Below are 23505 nucleotides of genomic sequence, written 5' to 3'. Positions count from 1 at the left end.
AATAGAAAGTTAATTAATATAAGTAACTAAATGTAATGTTGCTTGGGAGGGAGGACACTGGCAGTTGGAGATATTAAGGAAGGCTTCATGTAGCAGTTGGTGTTTGAGCTGAGGGGTTCAAGGAAGTGGGAGATTCTAGGAGTCAAGAAGTGAGGAGGACAGACATTTCAGGCATGAAGAGCAGCCAGTACAAAGACACAATGGGGTACCTGGAGGGACTGACCCTTGTGCCATAGTTGGCACCTTGGACTGGCCTTTATCTACCTTTTTTACATGAATATTTTACTATAAGCTGGTCCCCTTTCCATCCCTCAGCTGCATATACAGCTAACCACTTTTCTTTCTACCAAATCTCCTGTCTAGAATGTTCCTCTTCTTCCTGCCTAGCAGACCCCCATCTAGCTTTCAAGGCCTGGATCAGTCTTGTCTCTGTGAAACTCCCTCAGGTTCTTCTAGCCCACAGGCCTTTCTCTTCTGAACTCTATTTAATACATGTTAAAAGACACAAAGATGGGAAAAAAAACTGTAGGGTTTAGAGCTAGAAAGGACTTTAGAAATGTTCTTATTGTACAGAGGTAGAAACTGAGGTCCATGGAGTTGAAGGGACTTATCCAGGTCATACCAGTAAACAGATTCAGGATTCAAATCTGTCGCTATTTTTCGTGTACTATAATACTTCTCATAAGGCACTTAGCACATTGCACTGTAGTTACCAGAATTGTGTGTCTAGGCCTTTTGATTACAGTGTAAACTTGTAGAAAACAGTGATTGTGTCCTTTGTATCTCACATGGCACCTTGCACAGAATCTGTGCTCAGTAAATGTCGAATGAAGCAGTCCCTGTATGTTCATAGTGATATGGGGGATAGAAAAGAAAACCCTGTTCTACTCAAGTTACTTAGCTCCTCGGAGAGCATGAGAGACAGACAAAGATACTCTGTGGACACCATAATGAGGGTGCCCTTCAGTCCTAAGTGCTCTCCACTGGTCAAGGATGGGGAAGGTGCCAAGAGTAGATCTGGAAGGCTAGGGCACTCTTCCTATTCCCTTCTCCAACAAGATTCCTGACCCCACCCCCCCCATACACAATCCAACTTGAGAATTTTGTGCCCCTTTAAGAGAGGAAGGGAGTACACACTACCCACCTTGGCTTCCTCAGGCCCACCCTGCTTTGCTGATCTCCAACCATGGAAATTCAGCTGTGGGTTGCTACTGCTGCAACTAGGCGGTTGGCATTTTAATTGTACAATAGTGAGTTCCAATAGGGTTAATTATAGCTGGGTCTATAGAAGTGCCTTTCTCTGATAATCTCCAAGCACTTTCTGGTCATGATCTCATTCCTGCCCAGAACATCTCAGATAGAGGAGGAGGGTGGGATCCTTTATCCCACCCACTCACTTCTATAACTATCTACCCCTACCTACATGGGACAGGTGGAACTAGAGGCAGGGTGAGATAAGTGGACTGATTGAAGAAAACAGTAAGATGATAGAGGCAAAGGAACCTCAAGTGCTCAAGTGTTTAAACCAAAGTAGGATCTGAGGACCTTTATTAAGTGGGGCTAGGGCATGGGGAGGGTGGGGGGATGGACAGCTGTAATATCAAACACAGCTCTAGCAGTGAAGAAACGCTGAAGGCAGAGAGCTCTGCATAGGTTTGAAACAAATAGAGGCCTTTAATCCCCTGCACCAGAGCACAGTAGGGTGTATCAGAGGGGGGGTGCTCAAATTCCTAAGGCCATCCAACAAGTTGGATTGCCCTTGGTTATATTAGGCTCCTGCTATGTCTAGGATGACTGTGAAAGATGCCTCCCTCACTTTAGGAGAACTGGCAGAGGCCGGATCGCTGATCCCTGTACTGACACCGATGCTGTTTCTTGGCGTCATTCCTCCCTCTAGGGATGTCTAAGTAAAGCTGCCATCCCCATGGGGAGAGGTGTTTGCTGTACCACTTCCTTGAATGTTAGAAAGATACCAAGTCCAACCCAAGCAGGGATATACTCTAAACTATCCCCCCAATAAGTGGTCATCCACTGTCTGCCTGAAGACTTTATGTTCTACTTTTGGACAATTTTCTACCTTCATATCACTTCCCAGGCACCTGGGAGCTCCCAGGGGAGGAGATCAAACTTGCCGATTTGTGGGGGCTAGGAGCTTGGCTGAGGGAGAGGAGAATGGACTGCTCTTTGGCCCTTTTCAGGTTCTTATTTGTCCCCTGGCTTATTGCCTGGGCTAGAGGGAGAATGGAAGGGAAGGAGATAAGAGCAGACAGTGGCTAACTGCTGGCCTTCTCCTTCTAAGTCCCTGTAGTGAAGGAAACTTCACTAGGTTTTGTGCTCTTGCCTGTGTGGAGGCTGGAGGCATGTCTCCTCTTGCTAACTCTGGTGACTGATTCCATCTCCCTTTACTTCCTGGGTCTGTCAGTCATCCAAACAACTGATGAATGGAGCCTCCTCTGACGAGGAAGACCCAGGCTGCTCGATTTCATATCCTTCCACCCAAACGCTCATCTGGGACCTTCTGTACATCCCAGTATGGAAGTGAACATGTTAATAAGACAGCATGGCCTCTGGAGGGGGCTCAGGCCCAAGTTTTTCTCCACTGGGACCATGACGCTGCACAAAACCTGTTGATCAGATTGCCAGGGAGGCCTATTTATATCCTCAGCTGCTCCTGAACGAACAGCTTTAGCAAGGGGGGGGCTTCTCAGAGCAGAGAAAGTAATGTTGTATGAGCCCAGCATTGCCTGGGCACCCGCTCGCATAAATTGGGTCCACTACAGCATGGCAAGGGAGACTTTCCCCTTCACTTCTTCCACTTTGCGCTCACTTCGCCTGCAGCAAGAATGGCTAGAATGGGAAGATCGGCGCCGGGCAGCTGCCTGGCAGCGCTACAACCGGAGGTGCCCCCCAAGCACCCGGACCCCACTTACCCGGACTCCCCGCTGTTGCCGGGATCCAGCTGTCCATAATGCCCTGTTTGTGGGTGATCTGCAACGGATCCAGGCCCTGTTCCAGGATGAAGCAACAGCCAACATGATTGTGGAGACTGTCAGTGACCAGCTGGCATGGTCGGCTGAACTGGGTAAGGGGCATCAAGAAGGTGCCTAAGTAGGTAGAAAGAGGAGAATGAAAGGAATGTCATTGGGTAAGAATTTTAGACGCCATTCCCTACCCACTGATGATATTGATACCAAAATGGGGCCTCCTTTCTCCCCATGGAGGATGTTCCCCAGGTTCTTAGGAAATACTGTTCAGCTTATTCCTCCCTAACTCTTTTTTTGGTAGAGGAACAACAGTGATCTGTGATACCCTGGCCAATGCCCAGTGTTTCATCTGGTATCTTGAGGATTTTCCTTAGCCATTTTGGTAGAAGATACTGCATCCTGTCCACTGTATAGTCCTTATGTTCTCATGCCTTTTGGGGGAACCAGTTGTGTCCATCACTTTCCTGCCCCTCCCAGTTTTGTCTTATTCTGCTCCTGACTCTATTTAATGGTATTTATCTCTTGCTCCCCCTTCCCCAGGCCTCTGGGTACTGACCCCAAGGACCAAGCAGACGACCCCATTACAAATTCTGGCAGCCCGAGGCTACACCAGCTGTGTCCGCTACCTGATCCTGCAGGGTGCTGATCCGGATGCCCGAATCGGGGGGCAGACAGCCTTGCATGAGGCCTGTGCCCAGGCCCAGCTAGACTGTGTGAGGTTGCTTCTTGACTTTGGAGCCAATGCTAATACACTGTCAGAGGAAGGCATGGCTCCCCTCCACCTCTGTACTACCCCTGAGTCTTTACGGTAGGTTCCTTTGAGGCCGACCTGTTACTTGGCATAAAACAGTTGGATGGTCATTCAGTTTTATGTTGGTTGTTTTTTTGTTTTTTTTTTATTTCCCTACTAGACTGAAAAACTCACTCTGGGCAGGTACTGTGTCTTTATTTTTGTATATATATCCCAGTGCCTTGCAGAAAAGAAGGCAAGTTCTCTTGCTCAGCAGAGCCCCAGATAATCATAGGATGGGAAGGGAATGTTGACTAAGGGGAATTAGGGAAGTCCAGAGCAGAACTAGAGGAAGAAGCTGGCCAAGGGAGTCCTTGTACAAAAGGATGCTGACGAGCTTCTACGTCCAACATACTTTGTAGCTCTAAAGACTTTCAAACTAGTTGGATCCTCACTTGATCCTTTATCCTGAGAGATCACGAGGAACAGGTCCAAGGGGCTTAGGACCTCAGAATTGACTCTGGTTTTCCTGTCAACTCCACTCCCCAGATGTGCCAAATTACTGCTGGAAATGGGAGCATCTGTGAACCTGGCCTCAAGGGAAAGTAAGGTCACGCCCTTGCATGTGGCTGCTGGTCGGGGCTTGGAAGAACATGTAGCCTTGTACCTGCAGTATGGGGCTGATGTGGGCCTGTGTACAGGCCAAGGCGAGACTGCCCTCAACTCAGCCTGTGCTGGGGCTGAAGGCCCAGGACGACGGCACGAAGGGGTAGTCCAGCGGCTCCTGGAGGCTGGGGCAGATCCCCGGGCAGCAGGCCGGAAGCGCCACACCCCACTCCACAATGCCTGTGTCAATGGTTGTGAGCGTCTGGTGGAACTGCTGCTGCATCATGGGGCAAAGGCTGATGCTCCCAATGGGGCTGGACATACACCCATGGACTGTGCTCTACAGGCAGCTGAGGACATCCCCAACAGGAAGCCTGAGGTCCTCATCTCTGCCCTGCTGGACTATGGGGCTCAGCCCATCCGCCCAGAGGTGATGGAAGACAAAGGAACAGGACAGTGTGAGGGGGCAGGAGGCAAAGAAGGGAAGGCCAGGGCTGGGGACCTGGGGTATAAGAGAGTGGCTGGATTTTGGCCTTTGGGGCCAGATGATGCTGTCAAGAAGAGAGTCAGTCAAGGAGAGGACAAAAGAGGAGTGTCCTAGAGGTTGCCTTGGCCCTGGTGATGGCTTGTTAGCTACTCCTAGACCTTTCCTAACTCCTAGTGCTTGTTATGTGCCTAATTTGGGATGGAAACAAGGGGGTAGAAATTGAATTGTTTGGGGTCCAGGGGGTAAGGAATAGGGAAAGCAGTTGGAAGCTAGAAGGTTGGGGAACATGCCTTAGTGGAAAAATAAACTGATGCATGGGAAAGGGAAAAGAAAAGTCCTAATCATATCTCCTACATTTCTCTCCACTTAGCCCCTCTAGACTTAAGGAGATGTGATCTCGTCTGGGGAAGGGGAAGATGAGTAGTGCTTCCTTCTAGTGTTCTGTCCTCACCCTTTCCCTCCTCCCACAGATGTTGAAGCTGTGTGCTTCATCTCCACAAGGCCTGGAAGTCATGCTCAATGCCTACCCTTGTGTTCCACCTAGTGAAACCTGGGCTGAGGCTGTGCCCCCCGAGCTGTGGCAGGTATGTGTGACAGTGTGTCTCTCCTGTGGGCTCAGCCCTATGCAAGGCACAAGGGAAGAGATGGAGGCCTTATCTCCAGAGACACTCCCACCCACCCCGAGAGACAAGACACAGAGCTCTGACCATCAGTGAGTAGAGGCAGGGAAAAGAGCTAGCAAGTGGTTTTAGCCATGTAAGGCTTATTTGGAGGAGGGAATTGGGGAGGTGTGTTGGAAAAGGAGGAGGAGGGCTTGCTCAGAAAGGATAAAGTATAAAGAATTGCCTCCATTAGAAGCATCCCAGACTCTTCATCCTAACAGCCTAAACAGACCTTTCTTCCTCTCCTGTTCCTATCCTCCACCAGTTTTCTAAATCAGTGCTTTCTTTTGTACCTGTTGCCCAGGTACAGTTCATAAATCATCAGGGGCCCCTGAGAAGGGGGGTGGGCAGTGCCCATCTATCCTTCTAACCTAACCTGTTCCCTAATAGGACAGCTGTGAGGCAAGGATACTAAGCAAAGTAACTTTCTCTCATGGCTTAGGAGCATGAAGCCTTCTACAACTCAGCCTTCCAAATGGCAAACCAGCCGCGGCAGCTGCAGCACCTGGCCAGGCATGCCCTCCGGAGCTATCTCAGGAATCGCTGTCGCCTTGCTGTGTCCCAGCTTCCACTGCCCCCTGCCCTGAAGGACTACATGCTCCTTCGAATTGAGGGGACCATTCAGTGAGCTTGAGTTGGGGTAGGTGCCGGATGCCCAGGTCCTGTTTGTGGCTGTATTACCCTCCCTTCTCACTTAGAAGAAGGAGTTCTTGGAGGGCAGTGGTTTTTAGCCTTTTAAGCCCATGGGACCACTCAAATAGAGCAAAGGACATCATGGAAAACCTCCCCCCAACCCCATTTAAAAAAAAAAGGCTACAGTTAATGGGAAGGATGTTCAACAGGAGTTTTTATTAAACACAAGCAAGTAACATATATGAGAAACCAAAGTATACATGTTGTCATAACATAAACATCACAAGAACCCCCCTCACAGATTGCATGGAGGATCCTCAACGATGACCATTTGTCAAGACGGAATCAATACTGGTAGGCACCTGGTGCCAGAGGAGAAGCAGGAAGTGGGAATTTCAGGGCTTGATTCTTCTGTGTCTTAAATGAAAAGGGCATTGCTTTGGGGTACCACTATATAGAAGCTAGAGCCCAAAGTATTTCCTGCCCTCTGTCACCTCATGGATAGCAGGAGTTGATGAATGAGTGACCAGTGTCATTTACTCTTCAGTCTTGCTGCTTCCTTAGCCTCTTCCTTTTCCCCTGGGTCCCAATCAAGGAACATGGCTTGTAGCAGATGCCTCAGTTTTTGGACAAATACAAGAGATGGTTTAGCCTGGGATCTGAGTTTCTTGACCTGAAATTCTACTCCTTGAAGTTCTTTGGAGAGAAGAGCCCTCTCAGAGGGAGTGGATGAAGAGAGGTGGAGTGATTGCCCATTTCCCCCTCCTGGCCAGACCTCCACTCTGCCTGCTAGTGTCCTCATGCTTCCTGCCACCCAAAGCAGTAGTTACCAGAAGGCCTCTGCCTGGCCTGTGTGAACAACTAATGATCACATTCCAGCTTCGGGGGAGATGGTGGGAGTTGGGCAAAGAGGAAAAGGTGAACAGACAGAGCAGGCCCAATATGCAGAGAGGAACATGGCAGGAAACTAGGCAGTCCTTGGCCCTAGATTCAGATCCTGACTCTACCTGTTAACTGGGCCCTCAAGAAAATTACTTCAAATTTCAGGGTGAATATTTGAATTTTAACTGGGCTTCAGTTTCCTCATTGGTAAAAATGAAGGGGTGGGGGTGCCTGACTCTATGTTCTTTAGTCAGGCCCCTTCCAGCTCTTAATCTTTCTAATCGTAATGCCATCTGTGCGACTCTGGGTAAATCACTTCCCCTCCAGCGGCCTCAATTTCCTCATCTATAAAATGGGGGTAAGACAAGAGCAGTCTTTAAGGGCCTTTCCAGCAGGCCTAAAGAGACTCAGGAGCTTTGCGTGCCCGGCGGCAGCCTTTGGCTTCTCCCGGCCTGCACCCAAACGAATCAAGGATGCGCTCTGTCCCCGCCCCGGGGTACTGCCTATTGCTGCCGGCCATGCCTCTCGGAGACTCCCGCCCCCTTCCCTACGGGCCTTGGCCCGCAGCTTCCCCGGAAGTCGGCTTTTCAAATGGACCCTGTTACAGCGGCTCCCATCCGGGACAATGGCAGCGGGAAGAGGGTGCAGGCGGGACTTCCCGTCTCGTGTCCAAGTAGCTTCCGGCGCGAGCCGGAAGACCCGGTCCTGGAAGGAATCAGGGGTTGCCGATGCCCCCCCGCCCCGCCTTCCCCGGACGGGCAGGTGAGATCCGGGACTGTCCCGGCGCATCCAGGACTCCTGGACAGGTTAGGTGAGGGCCCTCGGGGAACCGCCGTCGGGCCGGCCCCCCTGCCCCGGTGCCGGGCTTTCCGCACCCTTCTCCAGCCGGTACCCTCCGTTTCCCAGGACCCCACGCGGCCGCCCCTCGGCCCCTCCCTCCGGGCCCTGGCTCCGCCCCGAGCTTGCGGGGGTGGGGTTGCGGGGCGTGACCTCTGACCCCGCCCCAGGATCATCCTCTGGTCTGAGAGGCAAAAGTTGGGTCAGGCCCAGGGCCTGAACATGGGCCACTACCCTGCCCGGGCCACTGCCCTGCCCAGCCCCCTGGGAAGCCAAGAGGGGATTGTCCCCGAGTTGCCCCTTCGAGGGGGGCAGGGGTCGATTCCGAGCCCGGGGGGACGGGAGGGGTGGCCGAGGGAACCTCGTCTGAGGAGCCTTCCCCATCCAACCAGCAGTTCATCGAGCCCCTCCTTCGTGCCAGGCGCCGTACCGGGCCCCTGTTGGGGATGCCTGCCCTCGGGGAGATTCCCCCAGTCCTGCTGGATGGCGGAGGGTCGGTCTATGTATGTCCTTGGGGGAGAGGGATGTTGTGAATTGTCCTGAGCCTGTAGTGAGGCCGGAGGGAAGAACTCCGGGGTCCCGTTCGGCTCAGCTTTCTAATGACTGCAGATAAGGAGAATAACCCCGGGGTAGGCGGGCTGCTGTGGGGCGTCTTTGATACTCAGGGAACGGTTGACTCCTCCAGCCTGGGTCTGAGGGCTCTCCTGGAGGCAGTGACAACTTTCCTAGGCCTGCAGTGTCTTACAAGACCTTAAAACTGTGTCCCCAGCACTTTGGGGACAAAGGGGAAATGAAAGGTCAAGTTTGGGAAGCGTTAGGTGTCAGCATGGCATCCTAAAAGGACACCGTTGTTCATCAGAGGCGACTTAACTTAGGTCCCTTACCTCTCCCGGAGGCCACCTACACCTACCTCCTCAAAACAAATTTCAGAACACTGACGTATGAAGAGTCTGGCGTGATCCAGGACCCAAAGAATATTTTTCCTACCTCCATCTTAATAGCATTTAATGCTGAGAGGTTTGGGATTAGAAAACAGACCCAAGAAGGGATTGTATTTGCTGGTATTTGGAAGTTTGAGGTTCACGTTGGAGGACAGGTTTTATTCTTGGATGTAGAGGATTCTCCTCTCCATAAGTACCTGAGTCCATTTTCCCTTGAGTTGGGACGGTTATGACAAAAGCAGGAGATCACAGTTGCCCTCTCCACGCCCCAGCTAATACTCTCCTCCTTGTGCCCCCGCAGCTCAGACCCAGTGAGAATTCCAGCCATGGAACCACCTGATACCACCCTCATTGAAGGCGTGGGCAATGAGGTGACAGTGGTGGTGGGTGTGGTGGTGCTGGTGTTGGCCCTCGTACTGGCCTGGCTCTCCACCTACGTGGCAGATGCTGGCAGTAGCCAGCTCCTGGGCACCATTGTGGCAGCTGGTGACACCTCTGTGCTCCGTCTTGGTCATGTGGAACACCTGGTCGGGGGGCCGGGCACCTCGGAGCCAGCTGAGCCCACCCATCTTGAAGAGGGTACTGAGGAGAAATCTGAGGAGGAAGGGGGGGGGGACTCAGCAGGTGAGCCTGGTGCCGGGGGCGGGGTTGAGCCAGGCCTGGACCACCTGCTTGACATACAGGGGCTGCCTAATAGGGCAGCTAGTGGTGAGGGCAGCAGTCCAGAAGCCTCCCTGAGGTCTGAGGGTAGCACCCACCTTCTGCCTAACCCTGGCCTCATCAACGTTCGGCTCAAATTCCTCAATGACACAGAGGAGCTGGCAGTGGCCAGGCCTGAGGACACCGTGGGCACCCTCAAGAGGTAAGCAAGGGAAGGTGGGTTACTGACCCTTAGGTAGCAAGGCTGGCACAAGAGCAGCACCCCTGAGAGGTCTCTGGAAATATGCAATTAAGCTGTTCTCCCTTCCTAAATTTCTCTTTTTTCAGTCCCCTAGCTCTGTTCATCATTCTGACCTTTGTCTCCTGTTTTCATAGCAAATACTTTCCTGGGCAGGAGAGTCAAATGAAACTGATTTACCAAGGCCGCTTGCTGCAGGATCCAGCCCGAACCCTTCGCTCCCTAAACATCACTGACAACTGTGTAATCCACTGTCACCGATCACCCCCGGGGCCAACAGTCTCTGGCCCCTCTGCACTGCCCACCTCTCCCACCACAGAGCCTCCAGGTCTCAGCGTCAGTGTGGGCAGCCTCATGGTGCCTGTATTTGTGGTGCTGCTGGGTGTAGTCTGGTACTTCCGTATCAACTATCGACAGTTCTTCACAGCACCTGCCACTGTTTCTTTGGTAGGGGTCACTGTCTTCTTCAGCTTCCTAGTTTTTGGGATGTACGGACGATAAAGACACCATGGGGGTGGGAAGGAGAGCCACAGCCTTCTTTCCCCTCCCTATTTCCCCACGCAGAGTTGGGTGCCAAGGACCCCAGGGCCAGTGGTGGTTGGTAAAAGGGGTGTGGGCCCTCCATGGGAGGTAGGCATGTGGCCTCTTCCATGCTCTCAACTCTACCCCCAAGCAGGGTGATCATGCCCCTTCCCCTACCCATTAACAACTCTCAGGTAGAATTGAGGACTCCCCCCCCCAAAGACACACATACCCCTGATGCCAGTGTGAGTGATTGCCCTCCCCTTGGGTGGACTCTGCTGATGGTCCCGCTTGGTAGAGGTGCAGGCTTAGGTGACCCTAGAATATAGAGGGGGCCCCTTGCCAGCTGCCACCATCTCTACACACACTAGAGCCCCTGGCCTGTCCAGCGTCCTGCATGGCCACTCTCATATTGGGCAGCCAGCTAGAGGACATAGCAGTATCCACAGCATGCTTCTGCCAGGGGCAGCAGAGCCCCTGTGCCTAGTCATCAGCCAAACCGCCTCCTCTTGTTTCGATGGTCAGGTCAGTAGTCTCTTTATAAGATGACCAAATCCAGTCTGTTTCAGGAAGGGGGTGAGCAGGGCCAAGGTACTTCCTTGGACCAGCTGTTCTCTTCAGCCCTTTGGCCCCTGAGTAGTGAAAGTAGGATGGTTCTCATGTTCTGGAATTTTTAAGGTTTCCCCCTTTTCTAGAGCACTTTGCTTGCATACTTTTTTTTTTAAACAAAGAGACAGAACTCTGGGAGTCTTAAGGCAAGACCCTAGGATCGAGAAGTGCAGGAATAGGGCTAGGTAGGACACCACGAAGAAATGTCTGCACTATCATGCCCTCTATGGTTGAAATAACTTTGCCCTTGTGGTGTGGACACTGCTGCCCCTGTGGCTCCTGACCTGATGGCCACTGCCTGTGATTGAATAAAGTTTTGCTTTTGTGGCCAGCCATGGTCACTCAAAATTGCCTCTGAACTTCCATTCTGTTGACAAGTGGGTCAGTCTCCAGCCCTTCCCCTAGAGTAACTGTGGAGGGTGAACAAGCATAGTTAACAATAGGAAAATGCAATTTATTTACACCAGCAGCCATGGGGGATGGGGAATACACAGCGTTTACAAAGTTAGCTACCTGTACAAAATGGATTACATATGCAAAAATAAAATTTCAAAACCACAGGACAGCAACACCCCCTCCCTCCCAATGGCCCCAGCATGCATTAATGCCAGGCAGGTGGCCCCTGGGCATGCAGGGGGGGAGTGACGCATGGAAGGAGAAAAGCCACCGGCCACAAAAAAAAAATCAATATAGAACCCCCACACACATACTTAAAGACACATGATAGGCTACAGAATGGACAATACATCTAGCTGGGAACTGGGGGAAGGATGGGAAGCAAAATCCACATAGCCTGTACTAGAGAAAGGGAAGGGAGAGGCCTGGAAAGCTCCTAACCCAGAAGTTTAAGGGCAATAAGCCCTCTTTCCCCAAAGGGAAAGAAATTGTTCCCTAAAGATCCCAGCTAGGCCAGGCTCATCTCATATAGCCCAGCAGGGAGTGGGGCTGTGACCTGAGAGGTGAACTGAAGTTGGGCAAGTCAACATTGGGAAATCTCCCAAAACTAGTTCCTAGCTCACCCTCTTCAGACAGGAAGGGGAAGGTAGGAACCACCTGGGCCTCAGTATAGTAAAAGGATCATCACTGGGCCTTGGGAGCTACAGCCACCTCTCAGAAGGTAAGGGTTCCATGGGCACCCCCCCCCAGCAAACATAAGAGTTTGCCCCTTCCTCTCCAATGCCAACCTGCTTCCAAGACATGATTTGGAATGGCTAAGGGGCACTGGGTTCCCTCCTATAAAGGGGGAGCGATATGGAAAATAAGGGAAGGGAAATGCCCTGGGCCCATCCTCCAGTCTTAACTCACACTAAGGTTTGGCTTTATTTCTTCCTTTAAAAAACAAAATTCTTGGGTTAAAAACCAATCTGTAACCAGGCCCAGCCAGGGAGTTGGAGATGGTAGGTAGGAATTGGGGAGGGGGGGGGTGGAATCCCCAATCTGCTACTTCTGCTAGCTGTCCAGGACCCATCCAAATTTGTTAATCCAGTACTAATACTAGTATCTAGTAGGCCATATCAGGGACGGATTCCCCCATCCTGGGAGGAAAGGACATATGCCCACCCCCCAGTAAGGTTACTCAGGGCATTGTCCATTTCAAGTCTAGTTTTCCCACCAACTTTCAAAACCAATAAGCACTCCAAACCCCCAGCCCTGGCAGGTCTGGGTGGTAGGATGGAAAGAGAAAGGAATGCTTTCATCCCAACTTTGCAGGATGTAACGAGCAATATCTGATCTAACAATGCATCTCTTTCTCCTGTGGTACAAGCATATGGGCACCATTTCTACCCTCTTCACACCCACTATATAAGATCAGGACTCTCCTCAGAGTGTCAGACTACAAGTCCAGAATAAATAACTTGGGGGGGGAAAAAGCTAAGAAGGAAAGGCAAGAGATGAACTAAAGCACATAGGAGTGAAGGAGGGCAGCAAGCAGCAGATAAGAAGCTGGGGAGTCCTATGAGGACAAAAGGGGAAGAAGGGGAACGTGGGGCCCCCTGAGGGCGAGGCTGGGCCCTTTCCCAGGGCAGGGGATGAGGTAAGAAAACATTTCAAATAAAGCAGCACCGTTCCCACTCACTTTGGGGCCCTCTCCTCCCAGGGTTCTGGGGTTTAGGGAAGAGGGAAAAGGAAAGTTCTGATAAGCAGTTTCCCTTCCTCCCCTCTCCCTTCCCATTCCCTGAAGCCAGAGGTTTCTGGCAGCCCCTCTTGGCTCTCCACAGAGGGGCAGTTCCCACAGCCTGGGTGGCCCTAAAATACTGAGGAGAAAGGTGGAGAAGGGAACCAGTCTGAACTGCCCCAAAAAGGGAATACTCTGTGCCTACCCACCCACTCCAGGAAGAGAGGTCACTGGACAGGACTTGGGCAACAGGCAGCAGAGCAGCCCTCAGCAACAAGCACCAGACCCATTCACATTGCAGAAGGCAGATAGGGGCCTCTTTAGGGCTCAGTTCCCAATGCACAACCCCCTGGAGAGTCACAATGCCCCTTCCATGGGATTTCATTCAATCCCTGGGGTGAAAGGCAGGCAGTGTATGCACCCTAGCATGGTATTCAAGTCTGGCCCCCTCTCCTCTCAATCCCAGCTGGACATCCAGGAAATCACAGAATAAATAGAAAAACACTCTCCCCCAAAAAACTTGTTCAAGGCAGAGTACGTCCAGGTCTGAGTCCTGCACGCCTGAGTGTCGTGCACAGTCAACAGGGTCCTGCCATCATGCTGTGGTTCAAACCAGTGCCAAAGGCTGGCATGACTCCCCCCATACTTCACAACCCCAAATCCCTGGCCTTTGATGAAGGCTGCCACCTGTCAACCAGAACTGGGGGGCAGGGGGAAGAGACTGGCCCAGATAAGGGAACACCCTCCAGCCTCTGGTCAGTTGATGTCATCATAGATGCTCGGTGTGGGGGGAGCAGGGGGCTTTGGCTTCTTCTTCTTGTTGGAGCTGAGGCCTGGAGTTGCCCCCACCAGACTCAGGTGGGGTTTCTTTTTCTTGGTCTTCCTTGATTCAGAGTTATTAGTGCCTGAGGGGGAAAACACAGAGAATGAACCTGGGGAAGGCTACTTGAAACTGCCCTGTTCTCTAATCTGTAGGGCAGATACTTCTACATTTCTGCTCCCTTGGTTGGAAGAGCAACACTCAACCCTTTAAAGTTTTACTTTTTGACAATGTATCGGGCACAGGGAAACTAAGAATTCTTTACTGCCCCCACCCAGTTTCTCCCACCACCCAGCCCGGTTCTCACTCGTCTTAGAAGAAGCAGAGTCAGAGGGTGAGAGATCAGAGGAGCCATCCCACTGCAACCTGCTCATCAGGGCCTGGCTCTCGGCCACATCAAAGCTGTCGTTCTCTACAGAGCCCTCTGCCTCAGGCAAAGGGCTGGAGGTGAGAAGGATATTAGGGACACTGGTCATCACCTGAGGTCACTCCCCACCCTCATTCTAATCCCAATGTCCCTTTAAAGTTACTGCTTACGCTGAGGGGCCCAGGAAGTAGACACGCACAGCCCGTCTCTGCTCATCTGTGTGCTGGGGGCAGCGAAGAGACCTGTGAGGGAAATGTCGGTGACAGCCCAAGTGTGGCCAGGAAACTCAGATGCCTATATTCTTTGGGCCCCCTGGACACGTCCTCCCTTGGTAAAGGAGGAAGGTTTGCATAGAAAGCTCTGATCCCCATACTGCACAACAAAGCATGAATGCTGAAGTTTTCCTTACAATGGCAGAGTGTATCTAGTGTATCTGTGACTCCACACCAGAGGAGAGGGACTCATTCCCAGGGATATCTGAAACTCAAGCCCATCTCAAGGGTTAAGAAAGAAGATAATGCTATTTAGCTTGGCACTCCTTGGAAGGTAAAGAAGCAAGAGCTCCACCTACCCCCCCCCCAGCCCTTGCTTACCTAGTGCACATCTTCTTTGTATGTTCAGAGATCACCCCACACTGCTGTAAGAGGAACACAAAGCTGGGGTGAGGACAAAAAGACAAATCTACATCATGTTATTAAATATTCTGTCCTCCCTAAATTCTAGATCCCACATCTTAAAATGATAGTAACCCCACTGCCTTCTTCCTCCAACCACCAAATCAGAACAGATGAGGCTACTAGCTAGACAGAACCATTGAGACAGGGCTGCCCTGCCACTACGTTGATCTCCTCCACAATTTTTCTCTCCCTTCACACCTTCCCAGACCCAGATACCTCCCCTTCCTAGGGTCTCACTGTGGTAAGCAGGGTTCGAAGCTCCTCAGGACCTAGGGTTTCATAGTTGATCCCAGAAGAATTGCTATACTGTGAAAAGATTAGAAAAGGTCAGTGACAGGGAAGATGGGAAAAAGGAGATGGAAAGAGTTAATAAGGCACTAGTGGGTACGTAACATCCCTGAAGTTGCAAGGTTTTATGATAGCAGTTTTTCAAGTGAATCTTTTCAGCTGCACATGAGAAGAAACCAGGTAGAAAGAGGTCCCAAAACCACTCACTGCTTCTGGCTGTTAGAACATCATGTAATATGCCCTAATACAAGAAGCAACACATTTCCAATCTTGGGCCAACCAAAGAGAAAAATTCACCCCATCCAAGGAGAAAAAAATGTAGAGGAACTATCAGAGATGGGACTGGCCCTACTCACCTTAAAAGGATCTGAATTGCTGCTAAGTTCCCCTGAAGAAGAAAAAAAACAAACAAACAAAAAACAAGAGGGGGATTGGATGCAGAGGTACAGGTAGATGGGCCTGCAAATAACCAGAGAGGATGTGGGGGTGACAGAAGGGTCACTGACTCTCCCAGGATGGCTTCCTTAGTCTTTTATCCCCAGAGTCACAGGCTGAAGTCCTCCTTGGCCCCACTTACCATTTTTGTGTTTTAATGACTTGGACCTTCGAGGGGAGTTGGGGTTCTGGAAAGAGAGAAAAGAGTTAGAGTTTAGTGGAGCAAAGAAGCAGGAAAGGCAAAGGTGGTTGACATAAGAACATCCCAAGTCCCTACTCCGCTCCCCTCCTCCAATTCCCCTCCTCTCTCTGCCCTAGTACTTAGCTACCTTGTTTCCAGGTCAACCAAAGATAGCCTTAATCTGAAGCCCACAAAGCCTCCTTGAAGGCCCAGAGGGAAATGTATCTTCTCTGTGTACCCCCCACTCTACTATTCTTCTGTCTGCCCATCTCTCACCTTGTCTGATTTTCTCTTCTTTGCTATGAGGAAAAAAGGAAGATGATTGCAATTACCTGAAGTTTCCAAACCTAATGCCCCACAAGAAAAAGCATCATATCCCCACAACAGAAGCACGAACCAAGCACTGCACCCTCCACCCCCTGCCCCAAGATTTCCCCAGCAGATCTACACCACCTTTCTTCTCCGAGCCATAGAACCAGTCGTTATCATTGATGTCATCATTGTCTTCCTGGTCACTCTCAGACTTGTTCATGTTGTTGCTACTGGCAATCCTGTCCAGAGGAGATGGGATGTGGTTATGGGGACATCTTCATGACCCCCCTCTACCAAGAGCTTCCCTTGGGCCTTTTCCTCTGCCCATCACGGTGCCTGCCCCTTACCGACGGTTGGCAATGCGACTGCTATTCCGGCCCATGCCCAGACACTTCTCCAGGTGGGGAGCAAACCGGGAGGCAGCGATGCTGCGGCTGCAGTTGGGGCAAACACATTCCTTGTTCTTCCACTGATTGTACACTTGCCCAAAGATATCCACTCCAGGCTGGTCTACAATCTCTGGGGAGGTAAGGGTCACAGAGATCAGGGTAAGAAGAAGGATCCTTTAGATACCTTCAGTAAACAGCCCTAATTTCACACACAAGTCCCCCTTGAGCTATGACATGCAGCTACTCATGGGCAGGGATGGACACACAAGATGGGGAGAAAGGAAAGGTCTGCTGCTCCTACTAAGGAAGGCTCTGAAGGCCACATCTAACCATCAACGAGCTTAGCAATCATGGTAGAGATGGCACAGGAAGGAAAGGGATACCAATCCTGGGCTAGGACCATAACAAAGAATACACTCCCACCTGCACATCTCTACCCTGTTTACCTGCCTCCTGCACCCCAACCCAGGAAAGCCAAGGCTATTTTTTAAAGGATTAGGTCTTTTCAATTCCCATTCAGTTCCCAGGCCAGGTAGAGTTAGTCCATAAAGTCCAGCCCCATACCACAATCAACTTTAAGAACCCCAAGTCACAAAGCAGGGAAAATCACTCTCCCCAAGGCCAAAGTTCATAGTCTATACAGACAGGAAGTAAGCTTCTAGGATAGAACAGTATTGTTCCACCATCTGAGTCTCACCAAAGTCCTTCATGCTGTCAGGGTCTGTGTCATCCAAGAAGAAGTAGCCACACTTAACAGCTCGGTGCACCTCAAAGCAGAGTCCCAGACAAGCATCTTCCACCAGGTCTGTATAAATCTCATGAGCGATGGCCTGAGCCCCACGAAAGAACAAGAGTGGTTGCAGGGGCTCTTGTTATTTGTGCCTTATTCCCTAAAGTTACCTACAACTACTTCAGAGCCAGGCCCAACACACCCATCTTCCATCTTGAATTCCTGTTCTTCTTTCTTAGTTCTCAAGGCTTTCAGTTATTCCTTCCCCCAAAGAAGTGGTTAACCCAGATTCCTGTAGCCTAAGGCTGAGAGCTGAAAGAGACTTCAGAGATCATCTAGTCTACCCTTAGATCATTTAATTCAACCTCCTCATTTTTCTGAGAGAAAAACTTAGTTATTGAAAGTTGATGTGACCTGCCCAAGGTCACACAAGTAGAAAATGGCAAATGCAGGATTTGAACCCAAGCCTTTTTGAATTCCCAAATCCTTCAGTGCTCCTTCTACCACACCACCATGCCCAATGGTTTCTCTTTGCTGCTGATATTGAATATAGGTGCCCAGGGAACAAAGATGACAGAGAAACAGGTGGGAGAGAGTCCTCACCTCCAGCTTGCTGTTATCCAGGCCAGACAAAGACATTTCCTCCATTTTCATTTGCAAACTCTCGTGGAGAAGACGTTCTGACTACTCATAGCACAGCAGGCAGCAACACAGCTGTACACATTGAGGGTTGGGGGAAGGGAGAGTAGCTTAAGTCCAGAGTACGTCTACTAGGTCTTGTCCCCCACCCCCAGCTCCCTTCTCCCTCCACAATTTATTGATCCCTGAATCTTCTACCTCATTTAAGAATATTCCTCCAGAGGCTAGAAATCTTAAGCCATTTCAACTCTCCCTAAGGAGGGGGTGGGGGGCCTATGGAGTGGGGAGGAGAAAATTATACAGATTCCTAAGTGTAACCCTTTTCACCAACATACATACATACATCTCATTCCCAGACTGACCTCTGCTTTGCCATGACGGCCACAGAAAGCCTGGAGCCAGGCCACATTAGGTAACTCCTCGTCCTAGACTTTTCCTGAATTCTCACAGAAATTTTGAGGGAGAAGGTATCTTAGGGATTATCTAGTCCAACCATTTCACTTGACAAATTTAAGGAATTGAGGCCCATAATAGTTAAATGACTTACCCAAAGTCATAGTAACTGGCAAGACCCTGGGTCTGTCCTCATGAAATAAAACCAAAACCAAACCAAAGCAATGAAGCTAACCTTATAGAAAAGGCTAAGTTAAAAGAGCATGGAACAGTGCTGATTTTTGCATTACAGTCCAAGGCAATGGATTTTTAATCACAGAACCCGGGTTTTAATCTTGGCTCCATCACTTAATACCTGTGACCTTAGGCAAATTACTTAACCTACTAACTTTAGGGCCTCCCTTTCCTTATCAGTTAAAGTGCGATGGGTGGAACTGAGGACCTCTTAAATTCTTTCCAGTTCTAGATCTATTATTCAGCATTGATTCCTAGGATTAGGAGCTGGGAATCAGAAGAAAGACCCCCCCCCCCAACAATCCTATGCCCAAAGAGGACAGCATGGCAAAAAGCAATAACCCTATTTCACCGGTTCCCTCTTCCCAAATGTGGAGTCTCTAGAGGTGTCAAGGATCCCCCCCCCTTTAGGGCTCAGAACACCCCTGGGCTTGTGAATGGTAGTGGATTTGGGTTTTTGTTTCTTTTTTAAAGAAGGTATGAGAACATGGCACTAAGGTTGGGGGACTTTAGGTTTTTCTCTCCCACCCTCCGGAATACTGCACTGATGCTGCATCATACTGCCAGGGTGGGGGGTGGGGGGGAGGAGCCCAAGCCACACCGGTCCCCATCACTACTCAGTCCAGGGGAGAAACAAGGTGCTGCCCCACCCCCCCCAACTTCCCAGGCCAGAGAAGCCTCCCTGCCCTGCCCTACAGAAAGGGGTGCACAAGGAGGGGTGCTCTGGGTAGCTATTGTCCTAGCCTCTCAGGGCAACCTGGACTTCCCTCCCAAACAAAAAGCAGACCCTTCCTTAGCCCTGGGGGCCTCCCCCACCCCAGGACAAGCGCCACGGAGGGGAGTGGGGGGGGCGACGAGGGCACGCCACACCCCGGGACCGAGAAACACCCACTGCTTCCGGGACTTGGGGGAGGGGCGGAGAAGAGAACGCGGGCCCGGCGGCGAAGGGTCAGAAGGCGCGAGGGTCAAGGGTCAGGGGGCGGAGGCACCGGACCCCAGGCCCCTCCCCTCCCCCTCACTCACCCCGCCCGGGGGGCTGCGCCGGGGCCCCGGGGCCTCTCAGGGCCGCGTCCTCCGGCGGCGGCGACGGCGGCGGCTGCTGCTGCTGCTACTCCTCCGGGAACCCATGTCCGTCCGTCCGTCTGCCCTCGCCTCGCCTCCCGGAGCAGGGGGTCGAGCCGCCCCCTCCCCCCCGCCGCCGCCTCAGCGGGCGGCCATGGCCCCTTCCTTCCCCTCCCTCCTGGCCTCGCTGCCTCGTCACCGCCTCCTGCTCACCTCACCCCGCCCCTCCCCCTCCAACCTCCCCCCCCGCCCCAGGACGATCCAGCCCGCCTCTCCCGGGCGGGGGGCGCGGCGCGAGGAGACCAGAGCGCGCGCGCGAAGTAAGCCGGGCGCGCGCGCCACCCCGCCCCGCGCTCGGCCTCCCCGCAGCGGCCTCGACCCTCGGGCCCCTCCCCTTCTCCTGCTGTCCCCTCCCTCACTTCCTGTCCGCTTGCTTTGCCTTCCGCGCGCGCAGCGGCTGCTCGAGCTAGCGGGGGTCCCGGCGCGTGCATCTGCCCCGCGGGCCGCCGCTCAGCAACATTGGCTATTGGGGGCGGGGATGGGGCGGGAGAGGCGGAGGGAGCCGAGCGGAGAGGAGGGGCTCCACGCAAGGGCCGAACGTCCCGACGGCAGCACCTCCCCAGAGAGCGTGGACATGGGGCGGGACCTCGATTGTCCTCTCTTCGCCAATGGGAAGCACGCATCCCTGCCGCCTGGCCAATAGAGCCCCACGGGGCGGAATTGGTGTTTAAAGCGGCAGTGCGCGGCGCACGGGGAAGTGGATAGTTTGTTGCAATCTCGGCTGGCTAACTGGGCGGGGTGCGGTTGGCGTTGAACTCGGGCGCCCTCCCCCCCCCGCCCTGGGGACGCCTCCGGACCCGCAGTCCCCCGCCCTTTTCCCGGGGAAGCTCCGCCTCTCGCTTTGCAGGCGGAGAGTTCTGGGGAATGTGGCGTAGTGAATGCCTCTGGCTTTTGCTGGGCTGTAAGGAGGGTCCCTAGACTCTCTGCTGTAAGGCCCCGCGCTGCCCCTTGAACCATCTCCACCCCCCCAAAGTGCCTTCCAGCCGCCCCGCCCACTGTGCCAAGGATGCCACCTCTTCCTTCTGAGCTTCCCTTCATCTATTTGTGTCACCCAGGCGAACTCCTTGTCCCATTTTTCTAGTGATGGCCAAACCATTCTTGGTCTTTTTATTTAAACAATAATTTAAATGATTATTATTTTAATAATTAAAATTTCACATACAAATGTATCTTCTTCCCACCTCACACCTTCCCTCATTGAGAAAAAAGAAATGAAAAACAAAGCCCTTGTAACAAATGAATAGTCAAACAAAACATTCTCTTACAGGCCATTTCCAAAAACTGTATGTTGTAATATGCCTCCTGATTCCATCACCACTCTTTTAGGAAGTGGGTATGATGGGGTTGGGATCTGGACCACAGAAAGGAAAAACCCTGGACTCTCCCACATGGCCAAATCTCTGGCATTCACCTGAGGCTATAATCCCATCAACTGGCCTTTCATTGTGGCTACACCCAGTCTCCCAATTCTGCTACCTCCTTATGGCTCCTGGCCACTTCCCACCCTTAATCCTAGCTAGGCTCCATTTTTCCTTGGCCCTGTGGTCCAGGTGGCTGGCATTCTATTACCTCACAGTCCCAACAGACTGCTTGGCTACTCCTAGATCCTTGCCACAGTCTTTATGTAAGGTCCATCTTGTCTCCATTAAGATGCTCAGATTCTTAAAATCTAGCCAATAGCTCCTTAAGAGTCTGCCCAATATGGTGGATGCTCTCTAATAAACCTTGTCTTTGGCTGAAAGAAGGTTTGGGTTGAATTCATTTGGGCAGGACCTGCATGTTATGATTTTGGGGTCCCAGCACCCCTTAACCCCTAAACCTCAACAGATAGCATGTTTCAGCTTGGGTCCTCTGGAGATGTAGCTGGTGATTTTATTGATCAGAGTTTTTAAGTCTCTCAAGTTTGTCTTTACAATGTTGTTGTTAATTGTATAAATTGCTCTCCTGGTTCTGCTCATTTCACTCTGCATCAGTTCATGTAAGTTTTTTCACAAGTTTCTCTGATAGCCTCCTTTTCACCATTTTATTCAGAACAATAAAAATTCCATTACATTCATATACCATAATTTGTTTAGCCATTCTTCAACTGAAGGTCACTCCCTTAGTTTCCAGTTTTTTTTCAGCCACAAAAAAAACCTGCTATAAATATTTTTGTATGTGGGTCCTGTTTCTTTGATCTTTTTGAGATATAGACTAGGTACTGCTAAGTTAAAGGGGACAAAGTTCCAAAACTACTTTCCAGAATGACTGAATCAATTCACAGCTCCGCTAACAGTGCAATAATGTGTGTGTGGGGTTTTTTTTTCACAACCCCTTGAACATTTGTTATTTTCCTTTTATGTCAACTTTGCCAGTCTCTTAGTCTTTTATCAGTGAATTCAAGACAGGTTGTTCTCCAACCCCAAACCCAATCTTCATACTTGGGGAGTTCAAGATAAATGACAATGTCTGCTGGAACATCTAGAGCTCACACAGTTTTGAGTGTTTCAACTTCCATGACCTCCATCTTTTCTTTCCTTCAGTTGCCTAGGAGTGCTCAGATAATCAGATCATTACCTGTAATATAATTATTCCATGTCCTGCATCCAATTCTCTGAATTCTCCTCTCTACTACCTAGCCCTTCTAAATCTGTTCTTTATCCTCATGGTAGCCTCCAATCCTTCTATCCCTCCCTGTTTTTTTCTCTGTCTTCCTCTCAATGCCTTCATGGCCTTGACCAGTTCAACCACATACTTTTAGCTACCCTTAGCCCCTTACTTTCTTGTTCTTTTACTCAGCCCAAGCTGAGACCTTTGCCCCTTACCCCAAAAAGAATTTGGGTCTCTATTTTTGCCTACAGGCCCTAGAAAACCCTTGAACTGTCCTTGAATTCTCTTACTTGAGCAATGAAGCCTCAGAAGATATAATCCCATCTACTGGATTTTCTTAGACCCAATCTCCCAATTCTCTCTTCCTAGCCCTCCATTGTCTTACCTCTGTATGGCCACTTACCACCCTTAATCCTATCTAGGCTCCATTCTCCCATGGGCACATGGTCCAGGTCCTAATCACATTCCCTGGAGACTACTTGGCCATTCCTAGATGCCTCCCACAGTCTTTCTGTATATAAGGTCCCTCTTTTCTGCATTAAGGTGCTGAGATTCTTAAAATCTAGCTACTGCTCACAAAAGTTCAGACTCCTTAAGAGTCTGATATGGTAGATGCTCTAATAAACCTTGTCTTTGGCTGAAAGAAGGCTTGTGTCAAATTCTGTCAAGCAGGACCCTCGTATTGTGATTTTGGGGTCCCAGCACCCCTAAGCCCCTAAACCGCAACATCTATTCCTTGCCAAACTCCTGGGTTACTGCCATACTGCACCATTTGCTTTCTCTCTTCCTGTTTATGTCTCACAGAAGTCTTTTTGGGAAAGTCAGACAACATGAATAAAATCAATGTGGCTGGAATTAGAGGAGAAGCAGTTAACTGGGAAAAATATCTTTGCAACAAATATCTATAATAAAGATACCTAAGATTTAAATATGGAAGATTGGATCTGATATACATGATTGAGACGTATAAGAAGAGTAATTTGCCAATAGATAAATAATCTGAAGAGGCAGTTTTCTTTCTTTTGACTAAAAAAAGAGAAGCTATCTTTTTTTAAATCACTTTCACTTCCCAATGCGTTTCTCCCCTTTCCCCACAAAAAAGCCATCTTTTATATGAGAGGAGACTGACCAATGGGAGCCCAGCTTAGGAACATGTGCAGTCTTCTTTGCCTTGTATAATCCACATGCATAATAGAGTGTCCTGCTCCCTATTTCAGAGCATTCTATAACTGTTTCCTGTCTGATTATTGTGTGGTGAAGAGAGGCTTTTTGACTGACTGTTGAGCCAGAACAAAAATCTGCTACGCATGGAAAAGGCACTAACTAGCCCAATAGACCTACCTCCCTTTCCCAGGCTGGTTAGTCAGTCACTGCAATAAAATGTTGGGGATACAAAGAAAAACACTGGACCTGCCCTCTAGG

General features: G+C 50.7%; 3 protein-coding genes across 8 annotated transcripts; 2 read left to right on the top strand and 1 right to left on the bottom strand.

The window, feature by feature from the left end:
- The first annotated feature begins 465 nt into the window (after positions 1-465).
- On the top strand, positions 466-6758 carry ASB16 (ankyrin repeat and SOCS box containing 16). 2 transcript variants are annotated; one of them, XM_020997807.2, is made up of 5 exons: positions 466-3082; positions 3525-3792; positions 4264-4750; positions 5278-5391; positions 5912-6758. In XM_020997807.2, exons 1-5 carry the CDS (start codon positions 2722-2724, stop codon positions 6095-6097), a joined length of 1416 nt encoding a protein of 471 aa, XP_020853466.1. In that variant the 5' UTR covers positions 466-2721; the 3' UTR covers positions 6098-6758. The 2 variants fall into 2 exon arrangements, with proteins under 2 accessions (XP_020853466.1, XP_020853465.1); XM_020997806.2 differs by having other exon boundaries at positions 5278-5519.
- Positions 6759-6848: 90 nt separating this feature from the next.
- On the top strand, positions 6849-11142 carry TMUB2 (transmembrane and ubiquitin like domain containing 2). 5 transcript variants are annotated; one of them, XM_020997808.2, is made up of 3 exons: positions 6849-7746; positions 9064-9624; positions 9798-11142. In XM_020997808.2, exons 1-3 carry the CDS (start codon positions 7271-7273, stop codon positions 10159-10161), a joined length of 1401 nt encoding a protein of 466 aa, XP_020853467.1. In that variant the 5' UTR covers positions 6849-7270; the 3' UTR covers positions 10162-11142. The 5 variants fall into 5 exon arrangements, with proteins under 5 accessions (XP_020853467.1, XP_020853469.1, XP_020853470.1 ...); XM_020997810.2 differs by having other exon boundaries at positions 7530-7790; XM_020997811.2 differs by having other exon boundaries at positions 7655-7795.
- An 82-nt stretch (positions 11143-11224) lies between these two features.
- ATXN7L3 (ataxin 7 like 3) lies at positions 11225-19486 on the bottom strand. The gene is made up of 13 exons (XM_020997813.2): positions 19396-19486; positions 17710-17820; positions 17074-17206; positions 16335-16506; positions 16129-16226; positions 15952-15974; positions 15637-15682; positions 15416-15447; positions 15009-15077; positions 14688-14731; positions 14265-14336; positions 14035-14168; positions 11225-13812 (listed from the first exon to the last, which is right to left on the bottom strand). The coding sequence occupies exons 2-13, from the start codon at positions 17758-17760 to the stop codon at positions 13664-13666; spliced, it is 1023 nt and encodes a 340-aa protein (XP_020853472.1). The 5' UTR covers positions 17761-17820; positions 19396-19486; the 3' UTR covers positions 11225-13663.
- Between the last annotated feature and the right edge of the window lie 4019 nt (positions 19487-23505).

Source organism: Phascolarctos cinereus, unplaced genomic scaffold (genome assembly GCF_003287225.1).
Source record: "Phascolarctos cinereus isolate Bilbo 61053 unplaced genomic scaffold, phaCin_HiC Scaffold_5;HRSCAF=322, whole genome shotgun sequence".
Taxonomy (NCBI): Eukaryota; Metazoa; Chordata; class Mammalia; order Diprotodontia; family Phascolarctidae; genus Phascolarctos; species Phascolarctos cinereus.
The sequence above is the reverse complement of the archived record's forward strand: the minus strand, read 5'-3'. Positions and strand labels throughout refer to the sequence as shown.

What these genes read in the sequence shown, in the direction of transcription:
- ASB16 (XM_020997806.2), top strand. Translation starts at nt 2,722, where the DNA reads ATGTTGTATGAGCCCAGCATTGCCTGGGCACCCGCTCGCATAAATTGG. An exon ending in GGCATGGTCGGCTGAACTGG is followed by an intron (nt 3,083 to 3,524) that starts GTAAGGGGCATC and finishes CCCCTTCCCCAG; the next exon opens with GCCTCTGGGTACTGACCCCA. An exon ending in CTCAGCCCATCCGCCCAGAG is followed by an intron (nt 4,751 to 5,277) that starts GTGATGGAAGAC and finishes CTCCTCCCACAG; the next exon opens with ATGTTGAAGCTGTGTGCTTC.
- TMUB2 (XM_020997808.2), top strand. Translation starts at nt 7,271, where the DNA reads ATGCCATCTGTGCGACTCTGGGTAAATCACTTCCCCTCCAGCGGCCTC. An exon ending in CGCCTTCCCCGGACGGGCAG is followed by an intron (nt 7,747 to 9,063) that starts GTGAGATCCGGG and finishes GTGCCCCCGCAG; the next exon opens with CTCAGACCCAGTGAGAATTC. An exon ending in ACCGTGGGCACCCTCAAGAG is followed by an intron (nt 9,625 to 9,797) that starts GTAAGCAAGGGA and finishes CTGTTTTCATAG; the next exon opens with CAAATACTTTCCTGGGCAGG.
- ATXN7L3 (XM_020997813.2), bottom strand. Translation starts at nt 17,760, where the DNA reads ATGAAAATGGAGGAAATGTCTTTGTCTGGCCTGGATAACAGCAAGCTG. An exon ending in CTATGGCTCGGAGAAGAAAG is followed by an intron (nt 15,975 to 16,128) that starts GTGGTGTAGATC and finishes TTTTCCTCATAG; the next exon opens with CAAAGAAGAGAAAATCAGAC. An exon ending in ACAAAGAAGATGTGCACTAG is followed by an intron (nt 14,337 to 14,687) that starts GTAAGCAAGGGC and finishes TTTCCCTCACAG; the next exon opens with GTCTCTTCGCTGCCCCCAGC.